General features: G+C 51.9%; 1 protein-coding gene across 8 annotated transcripts in view; it reads left to right on the top strand.

Annotated features, from left to right (window-relative positions):
• Window positions 1-18,092, top strand: part of ARNT2 (aryl hydrocarbon receptor nuclear translocator 2) — a 202,780-nt gene that overhangs the window by 52,597 nt on the left and 132,091 nt on the right. For all 8 annotated transcript variants that reach the window (XM_059059151.2, XM_067030049.1, XM_067030048.1 and 5 more), the window contains exons 3-4: window positions 3,487-3,534; window positions 16,486-16,699. In XM_059059151.2, the coding sequence (XP_058915134.1) occupies window positions 3,487-3,534; window positions 16,486-16,699 (262 nt within the window). The remainder of the gene's footprint in view (window positions 1-3,486; window positions 3,535-16,485; window positions 16,700-18,092) is intronic.

The following is an 18,092-nucleotide window of genomic DNA, read 5'->3' as shown; positions in this document are numbered from 1 at the left end:
ATTGTCATTGGAGGGAAACGATTTCCAAATTGTGTGCAGTCAGTAGGCCAGCGTCTCCCTGCAGTCTAACCCCACGGCTGCTGGAATGTGGTTGAGTAAAAGACATATGACATAAGCAGATGTTTTGCTTGGTTCGAATTTCTGCAGTAGTGTTGCTGTAGCCCCAGTCAGCTGGCCCAGGCCCTGAAGGAAGGGTGTTGGCTGGCACCCGTGTCACTTCTCTTTTTTTCAGCAGCAGCTTCACGCTGGCCTGGGGTCGCTCCTTTGCTGCACTCTAGAACCAGCCTTATTGGCACGGCGTCTCATCTTCTCTCATAAGAGCATAAGTGAATTATTTGCTGACTCATATTTGATGATGCATTATTATTATTATTATGCAATCGCTGTTAGGCAGATCCACATCACTCACTCTTAACTAGCCGCAAGCTCAGAAATGCTTTTCACGGCTTTTTATCGAGGTTAGAATTCATGCTCAGCAACAGGAAAGTGAGGTAAAATGCATTCTCAGCCCACCTTTTGAGGACTCTTATATCATCCACTTATTGTACCGAATTCTTTAAAGTGAATACAGCAGGACTTAAAAGTCATATTTTGATTTCTCTCCCTTATTATCCAGATGCTTAAGTATAATAGAGACACATAAAAGACATGAAGGATGATTTACTCAGAGTTTTTATAGCAGAAGAAATAAACATAGCTATTGTAGTCATATTTAAAGTGGAGCATTTGAATTGGTGACAGAAGGCCCAAAGGCAGCGTCTTGGCAAGTACCCCTCCGAAAGATCCTTCTCTCCTCAGAAGTTGAATTTTTTTCTGTGTGGCTGATGAGCAGTGAGACCGCTTTGGGGTCAAGTGAGTTACCCCGAGGATCTGAACGGTTGTTTGTGTCCTGATTTCTCTCCTGAGTTCACACCCACATTATGCATTTCAAAATTCCTGGATGTGATCGCAGCACACGTGTGATCACGCACTTACACAGGTGGGAAGGCACAGTTTTATGGTCCCTAAGTTTTCATAGCCAAATCCTGCTTCCTAAGTTTTCAGCAGACTTCAGAAAACTCTGGCTCCAGAGCCTGGCCGTCCCTCTCTTACACTCTCTGCTCGACTGGGCTGACCTGATCCAGACTGGGACCGTTTACCGCATGGCTTGCTTCCCCATCTGTCTGCTGCATGAGGATCAGGTAAAGAGCCAAGCTGTCCTTAACAAAAACTCTGGTGACCAACCGTCCTGGTTGGCCCAGGACTTTCCCAGTTTTAGCACTGACGCCCAGTACCTCCACAGATCCCCACATTCTGGGAAAATCAGGACAGTTGGTCACCCTAAGTACCCCAAAGATCATGCAGCCTGAGGAGGGAAGGCTGACTAATAAATTGTATCTTGCAGGAGCCAGATTATCACACTCATTTCAGCTTGACCTGAAAGGCATTTTAAAGATAACTGTACATCTCACACCCACTTGAGATTTTGCTAAATGCTTGCATAAATCCATTAGAATTTTGAAAGCGCGAGTTCTTTTTCTTAACACTAGTCTGTTTTTGACAGCCCAGGGGTGTTAAGTAACCTTCGTGTCTGCAGCAAAGTCGCTCTTACCCGTGATGAACACTGGGTGGCAGTGTGGTTCTGTAGCTCTGCAAAGGCCCAGAGGCTCCGGGAGCAGCATTTTTGGTGCTATCTCCCAGACGTAATTTTTCAGGAGAGGTGAGGTGATGACTCAGTAGCTAAGCAGTATATTGATGACTCTACTTCATTTAGAAAGCCGTGCGTTCAGCCCCCATTTCCCCACAACATAGGCAACTCTGCAGCTGCTGTCTGGTGCCCGGCTGCCCAGTCTGCATTGTAGGGGGTGCATGTCTGTCTCTCCCAGTGGTGTTTTAACTCTACTTTCCCTTTCTTACCACTTTTCTTCCCCGCCTTCCCTCCTCTTTGTGCAGAAGTATTTTTGTTAACATTGCTGTCATCTCTCCCAGTTATGTAACTCCTTTTGTTCTTTTATTCCAAGCAGCCAGTGCAAGCCCTGGTGCCTGGAAATCAGGGATTCCAAACTGGCAGGCGATCCCATCAGTTCCACTCAGATTAGAACTCTGGCCACACTGCACATAAAACAATACAAAAGTAAACATGTGATACCATTTTAAAGAAGACAATGTTCCTTTGCCCTATGTCATCACAGTGCCGAGGTCCCCCAAGTAACCCCAAAGCCTAGAGAGTACGATTTATCTCATTAGGAGCCTCTCCCATGTGCTTGTCCAGTGGTGGCTCTTCCTATGCAACTGGCCATTTCCTGGTGGCCTGGGTGCCCTGTGCCTTTCCCCCATCACCCATTACCCACTGGGGCCCCCACCCTGAGAGCTGAGGGGAGGATCATGTTCCCTGTGAGGCCAGCAGCCCTGGCATATGTAGCTGTGGTCCTAGAGCACACCCGCCATTCTGGTGGCAAGCTGTTGGCCGCCAGGCAGGATGGCCTCCCTTCTGCTTGGGGTCCACGGAAACTATGTCCCACTTAGTCCCTCAGTTCCACTGAGAACAAGACGGAGGATGCAGTGGCCCTGAGACGTCTTCCCCCAAGGAACCCCACTTCCCCCAAATGTCCAGGAGGGCCAAGACGTCTGCACTGTTTCTGTGTTGTTCCCCAAGACTCTGGGTACACCTTAAATAAGTACCTGCTCTGCTCTGACATCTTCAGGAGTGGTTTTTTGTTGTTTGTTTTTTTGAGAAGGAGAGTTTGGGATATCAGTGAAAGAAATATCTATCAAACCTTTTTGTTTTATGTGTATTTGGAGAGGCCCAGTAAAATGGGAATCTTGAGTATTTATTGGGTGAGCTTCAATAAGCAGACAGGCACTTTGTGTAGCTTGGGGCCCAAGAGACTGTTTCTCACGCACACCCATTTACTTGGACCTGGAGTTTATAGGATAATGGCCTTAAATGCCCTTTCCGTGTTGACTCATCCAGAGCAGCGAAGTCCTCACATGGCACAACCAGTAGTCTATGTTCTTTTCCTCATAATCCCTTCATTGCCCTTAAAACTTCCTGTTTTTGAAACCCTCTTGAGCTTTCTCAGTCTGTTAATATACCACAAAAGAAGTTAAAGAAGGAAGTCTCCCTGTGGAATAGATGATGTGGAGGGGAGCAGGTATCCCCAAAGGCGGTGGGAGATAAGGGGTGTTGGCTTTTCCAGCACAGCCTGAGCAACCCACTGGCAGCCTGTATAGGGTTCTAGAAGGGTTCGAGTTGATATTCCAGCACTTTTGCAGAAGTCCCCAATCATATAATTAATGGCACTGGTACTGTAGACCTTTCATTCTGCCCTTTCTTGTCTCGGACCTGTACAATGACTGCGTAGAGATACTGTTTTTTGCACTGCCAAGGGTTGGGATTGTTGGAGAGCGATCTGACCAAATAAAACCCCCGTGAGCCACCAGCTCATGCGTCCAGTTAAATGTCCTACCTATAATGAATGCTCACTCGTGATCTTGACTTTTCAGAATGGACTTTGATGATGAAGATGGAGAAGGTCCCAGCAAATTTTCAAGGTGAGTTTACTTTATGTTCCCTAGATTTAAAGAAGCCAAGAGCCATTTATCACCTCATTGGGACCAACAGGGGTTTAAATGTCTTTTGTCGTTGAAAAAAAGCCATTGCCTCATACTGTGCAGGTATTTGGCCCAAGGACAGGTAACTATTAGCAAGCCTGCCAACCCCAGCCTGGATGATCGAGAAAGTTAAGTAACAAGTTATTAACTCTGTTGGCTTTTTAAATTAAATACTGACTGCCAGTTTTAATGGATTCTTTTTTAAAAGACAGACCTAGAGTTCAAGTTTAGAAAAACAATCAAGATAAAGCCTCTTTTTCCACCATGGAAAAGAAGGAGAAATATAAGAAACCTGGGTGGCCCTGTTCTGGATGCAGGATATAAAACTGGACCTTAAGTTCCTAAGAGCTGTATCACTCACTGGCCACATGACAGCATCTCTTACTAGGCTCTGTGGGGCTGTCCTGAGAACAGACCACCTCACAGAAGGATACTGGCCCGTGGGAGCCGGTGGTGGTAGATGTACCACATACATGAAGGACAAGGCGGGCCCAGCCCCATGGCTCTTTTTTTTCTTTAATTTTGTTTAAGTTATGGGAGGAAGTTTGGCAACGTGGAGAAAAGGGCAAAGATCATTCCATCAGTCTTAGCAAAATACCCATCTGTACTCAGTTTACTTATGGAAGGGCCTGCCTTGACATTCCTCCCCCGCTGCCCCATCAAAGCCCTCCTAATTCTTGGCTGTTGATGCATTTGAAAACGTACCCCAGGTTACGGGGACCTTTCTCCGGTATGCACAGTCCACAGTTTGGATTGACAACTTTGGTTATTTTATAAAAGTTTTTAGCAGAATGATGTCCGTATTGAGCCCCGGACCCATGGCCTCGCCCAGTTTGCTTATCCCCACAGCAATTACTTTTGGCTGGGTACCTTTTACCCGAGTTGTGGGTGTGGATTGAGCACCGCTTCCCCGAATCCAAGAGGAACATGCATCTCGTTCCTATTCCTGGGCTTCCTGGCATCTCCAAGTCCATAGAAAGTCTTGTCACTTGAGATGCTTTCCTCCCCGAGAACTTTGCCTTCCGTCCTCCCCGGTCCTCCTGGGCAGAACAGAGAAAGTGGAGCACACTTTGACCTCAAATGACCCCGGAGTTTCTAATCAAATCAAGACACGAGTTTCAACAACAAAAGCGTGTATTAGTTTTCCCTTGGTGCAGACAGAACCCCAGCTTGGACGTCCACCCACTTCTTAGGATAAGTTTTAATAGCAGGGAGTGCTTTGTTTCCGAAAAGAGAGCTAGCCTCGGAAATAAGGGCACACATCTCCCCAGCCTAGTTTGCGCTCGCCTTACACAGCCCCCCTTTACAAGGAAACAGTGACCTGTGATTTCTCTGGATCAGAATTCCCTTTGAGATAACATTCCGTTGCGTGTTGACCTCAGGAAACGATGGTTCCTGGGTCTCAGAACAGAGAGAGGAAGAGAGACGAGGAGTGACGTTTGTTTGACATGGAAGATCAGTGTCAGTGATGAAATAACAGTGCAGGGACACAGAGAGCTCATTGTCTGAGGTCCCATCAGGAAGAAACAGAAACCCTAGACTCTGTGAAACTGTCTTGTAAGCCCGCCAGTGAGTCAGGTTGTACATAGTCAGGGTTCAAACCTAGGCTTCCGGGAATCATATCCTTTCCCCTGCACATAGAAAATAAGAGGGAAAGATGGGACGTGCTTCCAAGATACACTGGTCCCCGCAGAAGCCTGGGCCCACTTCAGTGTGTGGCCGTAGGAGAGTTGATGGACCTGTCAGCCGGCGGGGGCACCTGAGCTGCTCCCAGCTGGGGGGACGACTGAATCTACCTTGCCCTCCGCTTTGCCAGCTGTTCTGGCAGCCGTCCAGGAGAGGGTCGGAGAGACTGCTCCAGGCTGTCTCCTGCCAGTGGCGGGCGTGGCATGCCTCGGGGTCACTTCTGTTTCCTGCTCCTGAGCTTACAGTCAGCCTGGGGAGCACTTGGGCGAGGCCCTGGAAGAGAGGGTGGCTGAGATGCGGGCATCTCACCAGCAGAACTTGCTGTCTCAGAATCCGGCCGGGGTGTTCGGCTGTGATTTCTGTCCCCCTGCTTTGCGCGCAGCCAGCTTTCCCAGGTCTTCTCAAGGGTGGTCCCAACTCAAATGTCCGACCTATCGTCAGACATTGTGTCTCAATTTTTGATACGGGAAATGTGGTCACAGTCACATAGGAGGTAAATCAATTGGGTTTGGTTCCGGCCTGATCACAGCAGGTCTCAGGAAGAACAAGGTAGTAGCCGTGAAGCTGCCCACGGCCACCTAACCACACACATGCACACACGTGCACGTGTGCGTGTGTGTACCCAGCCGCTGCACACAGGTACACACGTATGCATGCGCACGTGCGCACACACGTGTGTTCCAGGGCCAGAAATGCCCTGAGGCCCGCTGCACCGTCCCCAGGCCTCAGCCCTCCTTCCCACACACGGTTCATGCCGCTCTGGGGCCTGTGACACACAGGACAAGGCTCTGCTGACCCTGGATGCTCCCCACCTCCCACACAAAGTCACGGGCAACCTGGTGAGCAGAAGCCAGTCTTCAGGGGCTGAGGATTGTACTGGGGGATGCAGAATCGAAGCCTGGGGGAGACAGCTCATTGAGCAGCTTGGATGTGGATAAAAAAGGAAGAGGGCATTTGAGGCTTGGGGAGGGAGACCACTCTTAAGGAAGGGAAGACCTGAGCACATGTCCATGGGGAGGGGCAAGAGTGAGTATAACCGGGGCTTTGGAAGGTTCTGGAGTGGGGTTGGGGAGAGATGGGTCAAGGGAGTGGGGAAGGGGAGGGATAGATCCAAGCCCAGCAGGAGGACACCGCCCCCCCCACCCCCCCGTCCTTGGCCGCAGAGGGGAGGAGCTGCAAGTGTAGCTCAGTGTGATGCTGCTGGGTGTCCGGAGAGTTGAGGGGTTCATTCTGATGGTTCCTCCTCTCTGGTTAAGCAGAGGCCGTGTGCTGTCAGGGGCAGAGGCTTAATGGTGCGCCAGAGAAAGAAGTTTGGGGTGCCTGGGTGGAAGAGATGTACGAACTGTAGACCCCACACCCTAGCACACCGTGTTAGCGTGCGGTTTTCCCCCAGCAGCGCCCAGCTGGTTGGATAACGGGGAATGCAGACGGCCCGTGCACTCAGGCCCGGGGGTCCGGCGGGGGCAGCAGAGGGGCGGGGGCAGCAAGGTGGTTGATGTTGATGAGAGGGCCGTTGAAGAGGTCAAGCTACAGGTCCAGCTGCAGAGGAAAGAAAGGCCAGGAGCAGAGAGAAGCGAGGGTTGAGGACCTGGGAGAACATGGAGGGGAGTAGACTGGACTACAGCTGGTGCCACCCCACGTTCGTGGTTTGCACTTTCAGTCGGGGTCTAACGTTTTTACCTCCCTTTCCTCCGTTAGCCTCGTTGGAATTCAACCCGGGGCATCCCAGACTTCCCTCTCAGGCACACCTGTAAGCCTCTGCCCACTGCAGATGAATGAAGAATCTTCTGCTTTTGTGGGGATCTGAGGGAGCTGGAGAAGCAGCGGGTGTGTTCGCAAAGTGGGGAGTCCCAGCTCTGGGAGAGGTTGGCCGAGGCTCGGGGGTGGGGGGATGGCCGCTGGAGAAGAAGGGGGATGCGGGAGGTGGTACAGCCGGGCGGGCTGGTGCAGGTCCCCACTGTCGCATGGGCGGCTGATGGGGACGGCGACAAGGAGCCTGGAGGGTGGTCGAGACAGGTATGTGGGAGCCTCAGAGCAGTGGGCGTTCAGAGCCGGCCTTTCTTCCCAGGCTGGGCTCCACCTCATGCCTCTGGGAATTCCAGTTACCAAGTCATCCTCCTGTCATCGGATGGGGGTGAGCTCTCCATCTCCGGGAAAACTGATTATACGCCAGAAAGTGTTTCTCCGAAGATGAAGCTCCCGGGTGGGGGTGAGTGGGGCTGGACCCGCCTTCGGGGAGGCCAGCGTGAGCCCCTCCCTGACCCCGTCCCCTCGCGGATAGCCCTGGTCTCCCTGGGAGGCGCTCGCAAATCCTGCCCAGCACATCCTGCATCCCTACACTGGAGGAGAGGCCAGAACTCTTCCATCGTGCTGAGCGGCTCAGGGTTCTTCCTACTTTAATGCCCTCTTGGTGGATAATCTAGTCCCAACATCTCGTGTGCCTGCAGCTGGGCTCAGTGGTGTCTTTTCTTTTTTTTTAATTCTTTTTTGTTGTCGTTGCTTTGTTTTTTTCATTTTGGCTGCGCTGAGCGGCATGCGAGACCTTAGTTCCCTGACCAGGGATCGAACCCGTGCCCCCTGCATTGGTAGTGAGGAGTCTTAACCACTGGATCGCCAGGGAAGTCCCTCAGTGGAGTCTTGAATACTGTTTCATACACAGGACAGCTGGCATCCCAGAGCTGTCAACAAGAGAGTCAGCTTTACACACCATGCTCTCCATGTGACTTACACATATGTACATACACGTGTACGTGTATGTGTGTAACGTTCATTAAAACAGAAGAGTGGAAACATGCAAAATAGAGATCTTTTAAAATGTTGGGTTTATATCTTAGGAACAACCAAGTGTTCGCTCCCAAACCTTTAATTCTTGTCGCTGCGTGCTATCAGCCTGATTTTTGCCATGTTCACACTCATTCTAAACCTTTTCTCAGAAGACCCAGGAGATCTCGCAAGATCTCACATCTGTTACTGTGAATTCTACTATAGTGCGTGGGACCATCTACAAACCTGGAACTAAAAGACCTTGTTGATGAGTTTTATTAGTCTCTCTTCCACCCTTCCTTTACCCTTCACCCTTCACCCTTCGAGGACCGGCTCTAATTGACCTTCCCGAGGTTCCATCCATCATCTGTGTGACTCTCAGCTGTTCCCTGGGGACACAGTGGCACCCAAACTGCAGCAGTCCAGAAGGAGTCCTTATATTTTGTAGGGTTTCGCCAGTGAACCTCTAACATTATCTAAAAGTGAGGCTACCCACGATAGGAAAGTTTCCACAGCATTGACTTTTCCTTTTTCATCACACCCAATTTGATATTTTCCTCTTGGTTTTGTGCAGTATTTACACTTGTGGGCATTTTTTTTTCCTGGCTCTGTGGGTTGTGATGATGTTTTAGTTTAATCTTTCCCTCTGAATTTACCACCATGTTTTATTTAGAGCTCTGATATCAAAACCCCGTTGATAAGGGAAAACTATGCAACACGGGCTTGTCCCGCAGAGATCTTTCCTGGCAGAAAAAGAAAAAGATTGTCATTTCCCAGAATTCTCAGTCTGTGCATCTTAGCTAAGAGAGCTGAGCATTTTGTTTCGAGGTGGGAAGATGGTCAAAGTACTTCTGATGCAGAGAGGACAGCCGGGAAGGAGCAAGGATTGCTTTTTTTTTTTTTTTTTCCCCTACTTTATTTTTATTTATTTATTATTTTTGGCTGTGTCGGGTCTTCGTTGCTGCGCACGGGCTTTCTCTGGTTGCAGAGAGTGGGGGCTACTCTTCGTTGCGGTGCGCGGGCCTCTAATTGCGGTGGCTTCTCTTGTTGCGGGGCACGGGCTCTAGAGCATGGGGGTTTCAGTAGATGCGGCACATGGGCTCTAGAGCACAGGCTCAGTAGTTGTGGCCTAGGGTCTTAGTTGCTCCGCGGCATGTGGGACCTTCCCGGAAGAGGGCTCGAACCTGTGTCCCCCGCATTGGCAGACGGATTCTTAACCACTGCGCCACCAAGGAAGCCTGGATTGCCCTTCATTGTTGGACTTCATCTTATCAGTAACCTTGTGGGGGACACCCTGGATTGGCCATGTGGACTGCGTTTAGAGCAGGGAGAGATTCAGCTGAGCCTTCTGACACTGACGAGTAAACACCCAAGATGAGCACTGCCAACCTTCCCAAACGTTCTCCTTGCCTCAACAGCCTTAGTTCTTTTTTTTCTGGACTGTGATTTTCTTTTCTTTTTTTTTTTCCTTAGTTGGAATATAGTTGCTTTACAATGTTGTATTAGTTTCTGCTGTACAGCAAAGTGAATCAGTCACATGTATACATATATCCACTCCTTTTTAGATTTCCTTCCCATTTAGGTCATCACAGAGCATTGAGTAGAGTTCCCTATGCTATCCAGCAGGTTCTCATTAGTTATTTTATACATAGTAGTGTGTATATGTCAATCCCAATCTCCCAGTTTGTCCCATCCCCGCTTTCCCCCTTGGTGTCCATAGTTTGTTCTCTACTTCTGTGCCTCTATTTCTGCTTTACAAATAAGTTCATCTGTACCTCTTTTCTAGATTCCACTGATAAGCAATATTATATGATATTTGTTTTTCTCTTTCTGACTTATTTCACTCAGTATGACAATCTCTAGTCCATCCATGTTGCTGCAAATGGCATTATGTCGTTCTTTTTTATGGCCGAGTAATATTCCATTGTATATATGTACCACATCTTCTTTATCCATTCCTCTGTCGATGGACATTTAGGTTGTTTCCATGTCCTAATAGTGCCTCAGTGAACATTGGGGTGCATGCATCCTTTCGAATTACGGTTTTCTCTGGGTATATGCCCAGGTGTGGGATGGCTGGGTTATGTGGTAGCTCTATTTTTAGTTTTTTAAGGAACCTCCATATTGTTCTCCATAGTGGCTTCGACAGCCTCAGTTCTTATGAACCAGTAAAGTCTGGCAGAGAAGTTGGGTAGAACCTGGCATGGTGTAGGCCACGAGCAACCAAATTACTAGGGGGTTTAGCTTGAGACCTTCTCATCATTTCAGTGGGTTGGGCTTAGGATTAGAGTTAGAACGCTTTGGAGTGAACTGTGTTTCAGGTGGAGCCAGTCCTCTGCCCTCAGGCCCATGTGCATCAGTCACCCCTTCGTAGATGTTTGGCTTTCATGTCACTGACTTCAGTTTTGATGCCCTTCTCTCCTTGCTCAGCAACCCCAGCGCCTCTTGCTTTTCTCCTGCAGAGACTAACCTAGATTTGAAATGACAGTACCTGGATAACCCCAGACTTTGTAGAGAAGGGGAGGAAATCATTTCTGGAGTCGTAAGTAGTCCTGAGCTGTGTCTCTCTAGAAGCTGCCAGGCCTTTTCTTCCCCATAGAGCCTTAGGTATCTTTGCCTGTCAGTGTCCCCAGCCGTTCCAGCTCTGACGCTAGGACCAGTTAGCGCTCTCCCGAGGAGCCTAGTTCAAGTCCTGGTACGTCAGTACCTCTCTGAGCTCAGGGCCCTCTTCCACAAAGGGCAGTCCTGAGGACCAGTGCAGTGACCAGTGGGAGAGGCTGTGGGAGGCTGTGGGGGAAGTGGTCCCACCGGAATGGGGGTGATCAGAGACTGGGCCTGGGCCTCCTCTTTGGAGGACCTGGGCTTTCTCAGACTCTACCTCCCTGTGTTTTTTGTGAGCCTTATCTTCAGCCTAAACACCAGGGTATCTTGCAGCTGCTTTGCAGAAAACCACGCCGTGGATGGCTCCTGGGGGCGGGGTTCCTGCCTCCGTCCCAAGGAGGAAACATCTTTTGCTCCTTCTGCAGAAGCCTTGGAACCCAGGGAAACTGCCTCGCTGGATATGCCTCTGTGGGTCCCCTCCGCAGGGCCTGTGGCCAGCGTCACTGTGGGGCTGCCCAAAATGCCCTCCTTGGGCCTTCACAGCTCTCACGGTGCCCTGCCCTGCCACCCAGGAAGGGCTGGCCAGGACAGGAAGGGTGTTCCCTGAAAGCTTGCAAGATACAGTCCTCCCTCCTGGTGTCCAGGAGGAGGAGCCAGTCTGAGCCTGAGGCTGCTGCCAGCCGGCAAGGACTCATGTGGGACCCCCCCCCAAAATCCTCCCCGCTTGGTCAGGATGGTTCCCCATCCCAGTCCTGAAGGACAGATGGTCTGCACCTTTGCAAAGGGTCTCCTCCCACAGTCTCACTCCCCCCTGGCTGGAGGGGATGGATGCTTCCTTTGCATCAAAAGTGCTGAAGACCTTTACCGAATCAGACCTTTACTGCTGCTTAGCCGTGTGTACCCAAGTGGACAGAAGAGGCGTTTTGCGTGTTTCCTGCTGGTCTGTTGTTGACACCATGGTGGCCTGGAGAGCAGTGTGTGTGTCAGGAGGTGGCTGTGGAAGGTGAGGTGTCATAGAGGAACGTGGCCCTGGTCCCACCTGGAGCAGGGCTGCTCTACCAACAGTCCTGTCACCTGTGGAGCTACTAAGCTGGCAGTGGCGGGGGGTGGGTGTCAGCACTGACTTCTCAGGTTTGGGACCTGGCCGTGTGGGCGACCAAGCTGAGAGGGAGCTGGTCGTGTCCCTGACGGTGTCAGGCTGTCTGCCACCCCCAGGGCTCACAGCTGGTGACAAGAGCAAAGCGAGGCAGCTGGAAGACTAAGGTTTATCACATGCTCCTCTCAGCCAGGCCTGCCTAAGGGTCATGCAGGGTCTTGGGGCCCTCAGGTTCCTGGCGATTTCTTGGGACTTTTGTTTTAAGTCCTGTTGGTTCGTAAGTCCCGCGGAGTTAGCCTAGGTCCCCAACTAACACAATCGGCTCTCTAGTACTGCACTGGAATAGGTTTATCATACTTTTCACGCAAATACTACATAAAAACAAACACACACAAATAATAAAGAAAACATTTTGACTCTTACAGTACAGTAGCTTGAAAAGTACAGTAGTACAGCACAACAGCTGGCATCCAGGGGCTGGCATCGAGTGAACAGGCAAGAAGAGTTACTGGCTGGAGGAGGGCGAGGAGGGGGGAGATGGTAGAGCTGAAGGATCGTCAGCAACAGGAGACGGAGGGCGAGCTGCGATGTCACTCACGTCTGACGTGGATGGCCCAGGTTCCCTGCTGGAACCAGATGCACGTTTGCATTTTTGAAAGTTCAAAACTTGAAGGTTTGTATGTAGGGGACTCGCTGTACATGGGGACTGTGTCCTTGCCTGCCCACTCTCTGTTGCCTCTGCTGGTCTGTCAGCGTCTGTCCTGCCTGCCCGCCCCCAGCACTCAGACCCTGAGGTGCCCCAGGTGTCTCGGGTCTGCGGTGACCGGGAGACCTGGCCCCAGCGTGGAGCCGTCCTGTCCGTCTGCCTGTGCAGGTCTGTCGTTCCCTTCCCACCAGAGATGGGAGACTCAGCTGCCATCCGCAGAGTTGAAGGAAGATCTTTATTGAGATTTCCAAAGCACCCCTATTTTGTATTTAATCGGGATGGACGTGTATCTCAGTGCTCCGATTACCCTTAGGAGGTCACCCTTGGGAGCCGAGTTGGTAGAGAAACCCAAGGCAGCGTGCAGCTGCACTTCCTCTCTCTTGCCCTTAGTTTCTGCAGCCGTGTTCCTGGGCCAGGCTGGGGGCCCTCTTGTCCCAGCAGGGGCGTCACAGCCGACGGCTGTGCCTGTGTCCTCAGCTGTCACTGCTGCAGAGCCCTTGCCCCTGTGCCTGCGTACAGAGGGCCTCATTGCTTTATTGATGCTGCACGTGGGACACACGAAACTCAGATGCCAAGGTCACAGGCTGCCCCTGGCAGCTCCTCCAAGCAGACCTCGCATCGGCCCACACCCTGTGGAGGAGGTGGCCTTGGTCCTGGGGACACTTCCTTCTGTTTTTACAAGAGGGTGTTTTTCCTGTTTCTTGCCTCCGTGATCTTTCAAAATGGAACTATGTATACATACATGTATATGAATAGACGTATACATATTTTAATAGATTCAATAGCCACACTCATTTATCTTGTTGTTAGGTAACTGGCAGCTCTTCGTCATTTTGACCTCTGTTGGTAACTCAGTCTTATTTCGTGAAATGATTGGAGCATTTTCTGCACTGATCAGTCAATACAGTCGGATTTAAACAGTTGCCCTCATGTCTCCGTCAAGCACCTGATCTCATGAGTTGGGTTTATCCAGTGCAGTGATGAAATTGCTTTAGACCCACGTTTAAGAACTTCACAAAGACTCTTCCCCCCAGACATTTACAAAGCGAGATGGTCTGTGGCTCTTTGGGAAATAGGATTAGAAGCAGGCGTGCCCTGGTCCAGTCTTGGCGCGGTTGCTGTGGTAACTAGCCAGGGGCTTGGACTTGGCCCTGTGGGTTTGAGGCATCACTGAAGGGATGGAAAGGGAAGAGCTGGGTTTGCGTCTTTAGAAATATCCGCCCAGTCACAGCACGCAGACTGAACTGAGGGCGATGAGATGAGAGGGGTGACCAGGCTGCGGAGGCTGGTGGCAGCGAGGTGAGGGGGTGAGAAGTGGTGCCAGCCGGTGGGCGTGGGCCGGGAGAAGGTAGAAGAGAACCGGGAGGTATTTAGAAAAGATCTGGTGGAGGCTGAGTGTGAGGGGAAGAAGCCCCTCACCGTGGGCCGCCCTGAAGACGAGGAAGGGGGGACAGCGCATTCCTGGGCTGTGAGGGGAGGGGAGGAGCTGAGCGCCTGCTGGAACAGGGGGCGGGAGAGTGGCTGCGCCCCGACTTGGGGTGCAGGGGGGCTCCTAAAAATCAAGCTGAGGAGGTGGAACTTAGACGGCAAGCTGTAGGAGCAAGTTAGGGTTCAGGAGTGTCTCTGAGCAGGAGATACAGGGAAGCATGTCCAGGGCCCCCCCGGCAGGGATGTGCATCCCGCATCATAATGTACTGTTCCTGCATGGCCAGAGTTTCTGTCCGACACACCCTTCAGCGGTCCCAGGCAGAGTTCTCTGCATACCATCTCTGCTCCTGTCTGCCTCGATGAGGTGCGGGCTGGCCGGGTGGAGAGCACGCCCTCGAGCAAGCTCACCCAGGCCCTCCCGATGCACAGTGCACAGTGGGCCAGCGGCTCCAAGCCACCTGTGACAGGTGTGTGCGGAGGGCACAGGTGGGTGATGGTGATGAAGACGGGGGCGCACAGGAGTCCCCTGACCAAGGGCCCCCTTCTCCCCACTCCCCCCGTCTCTGTGATGGACCCCCTCTGCTTGGTTGTCTTTTCTCTCTCCATACTATACAAGCCCCTGCCCAGTAACCTGAGAGCCCAGGGCCGCTTCTCCTGAACAGCGGGCATCCTCCCTCGCCCCGTGGAGCGGGAGCGCTTGGGCTGCCTCTGGCTTTCCTGTGCTCCCTAGTCCGCTTCCAAGGGTCCTCACTGTGGGCAGGAGGGGGGCCCTTGCCCCAGGAGTCCCCTTGCTGGCCTCAGCTGCCCTCTCCTCCTGCCTCCCCGCAGGACTCACCCACCTCCGAACCTCTCCCCAGAAGCCAGCTGAGGGGCGTGGAAGACCCGGCCCCTGTTACCAGCCCAACTTCCCACGTTCCTGGTTCCTCGGCCCTCTCCTCCAAGCCCCAGGACTGCCCCTGCCCACAAAGGCTTCATCCCGATTCCAACCCTTTCTTTTTTTGTTTTTTTTTTTGCGGTACGCGGGCCTCTCACCTCTGTGGCCTCTCCCGTTGCGGAGCACAGGCTCCGGACGCGCAGGCTCAGCGACCGTGGCTCACGGGCCCAGCCGCTCTGCGGCACGTGGGATCCTCCCGGACCGGGGCACGAACCCGTGTCCCCTGCTTCGGCAGGCGGACTCTCAACCACTGTGGCACGAGGGAAGCCCCCAGCCCTTTCTTTGATCCTGCTGACCCTCCTTCCAGAGTACACCCCCTTTACCTGCTGCCAGATCAGGGCCAGCTCCCTCCCCCACCCCTTCCAGCCCCTGTCGCCCCCAGGAGCACCTCCCCCTCTCCTCTCTTATTCTCTCCTGGGGTCTTTACTTTCTACGTGCCTCCGGGAGCATTTAATCACATTCTGCCTTCATTTCTACTATGCAAGGTGATGTTTTACCATCCTAACTGGTACTTCGCTGCTTTAGGATAGGAGCGGGACATTCCCTGGTTCCTTCGTCCTCTCCCCTTTGTGCGCCTGGCTCAGTGCTTTTTGTATAGAAGGTGCTCACCAGGCCGCCCAGCTTAGCTCGTCCCCCTTGGTTTGTTTGCTTGCTCACGTGACACCTGCCTGTAATCAGGCCTGCCTGGGGCCTGCTCCCAGCCTGGGAGGGTGGGGTGCGAAGCCCCATGGACAGATGCAGTGTGTGAGGCAGCCTTGCCTGGGGTGGTTCCTTTCTTGCTCTCAGTGTCACCCTCATACTTTGAGCACCTGTGAGACCCTAAATCCTACAACGCACGTGTGATGTACTTTTAGACAGTTCTTTTTTCCAAAGGGACAGCTTTGTCTCAGTGTCGTCGAACTGGGTTGGCTGTTACTCCCTTTCAAGCCTAGAGGTGATAATCTCGAGACAGAAACATTCTATCATCCCTTTTGCTAGTTTAGCATCTTAACACGTCAGCGAGGGTTGCTTTCAGAATTCCTGGCAGCGCTGGGTTTTTTAATTGGCTCTCTGTTGTTTAGCGAGCGGGCTGCACCTGTTCTGTCACTAAGCTGCAGAAAATGTGCTGTGCATAGTGCGAAGGCTCGTTCACAACTTGATGTGACGTAGGTCTGTGGCGTGGCTGTCTGTTCAGTGACACCAAGAATGGCAAGGCTAGATGTGTTTCTCACTGGGGGGTCAAAGTAAACCACGTATTTGAGCAGATGGTAACTACGTTCGGTGTGTGTGCATGTGTATGTGCGCGCGCACGTAGCATGTACAGATCCTTGGGTGCACATGGAAAACATGTTGGGTTCACTTTGGACGCCTGAAGGCTAATGTCTTCATTCTTTATGCTTATTAAAAAGTACTTAGGTACATAGGAACAGTGGAAAGCTTTGAGTACATATTTAGAGGTGAGTCTGAGGCATCTGTAGAAGCCTGTCCCCACCCCCACCCCCAGAGAAAGAAACTTGCTAATGTGTCGGGGAGCTGCTCTGCCCAAGATGTGTTCAAAGCCACTGAATTAGCCATTACGAGCTAGTCTCTTGGTTGCTTGGCGTTAACGATGTACGTGCCGTTTTACACCGTCAGACGGTAACCCCCGGTCTGATCCTTCTCTTTCCCCCCCTCTCCTGATCTCGTGCTTTCGGGAAGAGAGAACCACAGTGAGATTGAAAGGAGGCGGCGGAACAAGATGACCCAGTACATCACCGAGCTCTCTGACATGGTCCCCACGTGCAGCGCGCTGGCCCGGAAGCCGGACAAGCTCACCATCCTGCGCATGGCCGTCTCGCACATGAAGTCCATGCGGGGTACCGGGAACAAGTCCACAGACGGCGCCTACAAGCCTTCGTTCCTGACGGAGCAGGTACCCCGTACGTCCCTCGCCTGCGTGCTTTCCTCCCCGGGTAAATGGCATCATCAGAAGGGGAGAGAGGGCTTCCCTGGTGGCGCAGTGGTTGGGAGTCCGCCTGCCAATGCAGGGGACACGGGTTCGTGCCCCGGTCCGGGAGGATCCCACATGCCGCAGAGCGGCTGGGCCCGTGAGCCATGGCCGCTGAGCCTGTGCGTCCGGAGCCTGCGCTCCGCAATGGGAGAGGCCACAACAGTGAGAGGCCCGCGTACCACAAAAAAAAAAAAAAAAAAAAAAAAAAAAAAAAAAAAAAGAAGGGGAGAGAATGACAGCGTTGCCAAGATGAGATAAGCTACCTGGGGAATCAGGGTTAAAGGCTGAGGTAGGGACGAAACCAGGGAATTTTATTTCCATTCTTCACTAAGAAACGCTCTTCCAGCGGGTGTTTGTCTGATTTTGCGTGCTCCGCTTTTTAAATTTCCCATGTACCTTAATAAGGCATCACTCAAAAAAAAAAAAAAAAAACAACAACCATTGTGCTTAGCATGCTAACACAGGAAAAAGCCAAGCAAAACCACAGTTCTTCTGTGGTAGAATAGCGGTGGTGATCATGATGGTGATCAAAGTTCTGGTAGCCGTCACAACAATCATAGAGGCAAGGATCCTAACAGCCGGCATTTAGGCCTCTGCCCTGAGCCGGGTCAAAGTCAGATCTTTCTGTGCAGGATTTCATTCAATCCTTATTCTTACCCGAGGAGGAAGCCGCTGTAATTCATCCCTGCTTTAGAGATGAGCAAGTGGAGGCTTAGAAGGCGTCAGTCCCCTGCTCAGTGGAGGGGCCAGGAGTTGACACAGGTTGGCCAGACCCCAAAGCCATATATTTAACAGCCGTACTAGTAGCTGCATAGTCGGGAGGAGCAAGCCCGGGAAATGGTCAGTGGGAAGTATTTTGTAACTTGACCGTTCCCTGCGCTGGAAGGCCCTTGTTCTGGGTCATGGTTCTTCTCCATGCTGGTCAGTAGTAGCGCAGATCCTCAGGTGCTCTCAGCTTCTGTGTGCTCATCTGTGGATGAACATGAGCTTTCTGCCTTCCTGACTCTGAGGGGTACCGCAGGATAAAGGAGACGATGGACTTGAGAGCACTCTGTACATGGTGCAGGCAGGGGAAAGGAAAGTGATGTGCTGTCGGGGGTGCAGGTAGGAAGTGTTAGGTCTCGTCGGGGGCTTCTCGGAAGAGAGCTGGCCCTGGCGGGCTGTGAAGGAGCCCCAGAAGATGTACAGAAACAGGTGAGAGGAAGGGATTCGACACGAGCAGACCAGTGAGCACAGAGCCTTGGAGGAACGGGTGAGGAAGGCGTGTCCAGAGACAGAATCGGTTATTCTGCCAGTATGAAGAATCTGTTCATGT

This window comes from Kogia breviceps, chromosome 3, assembly GCF_026419965.1.
Source record: "Kogia breviceps isolate mKogBre1 chromosome 3, mKogBre1 haplotype 1, whole genome shotgun sequence".
Classification (NCBI taxonomy): domain Eukaryota; kingdom Metazoa; phylum Chordata; class Mammalia; order Artiodactyla; family Physeteridae; genus Kogia; species Kogia breviceps.
The sequence above is the reverse complement of the archived record's forward strand: the minus strand, read 5'-3'. Positions and strand labels throughout refer to the sequence as shown.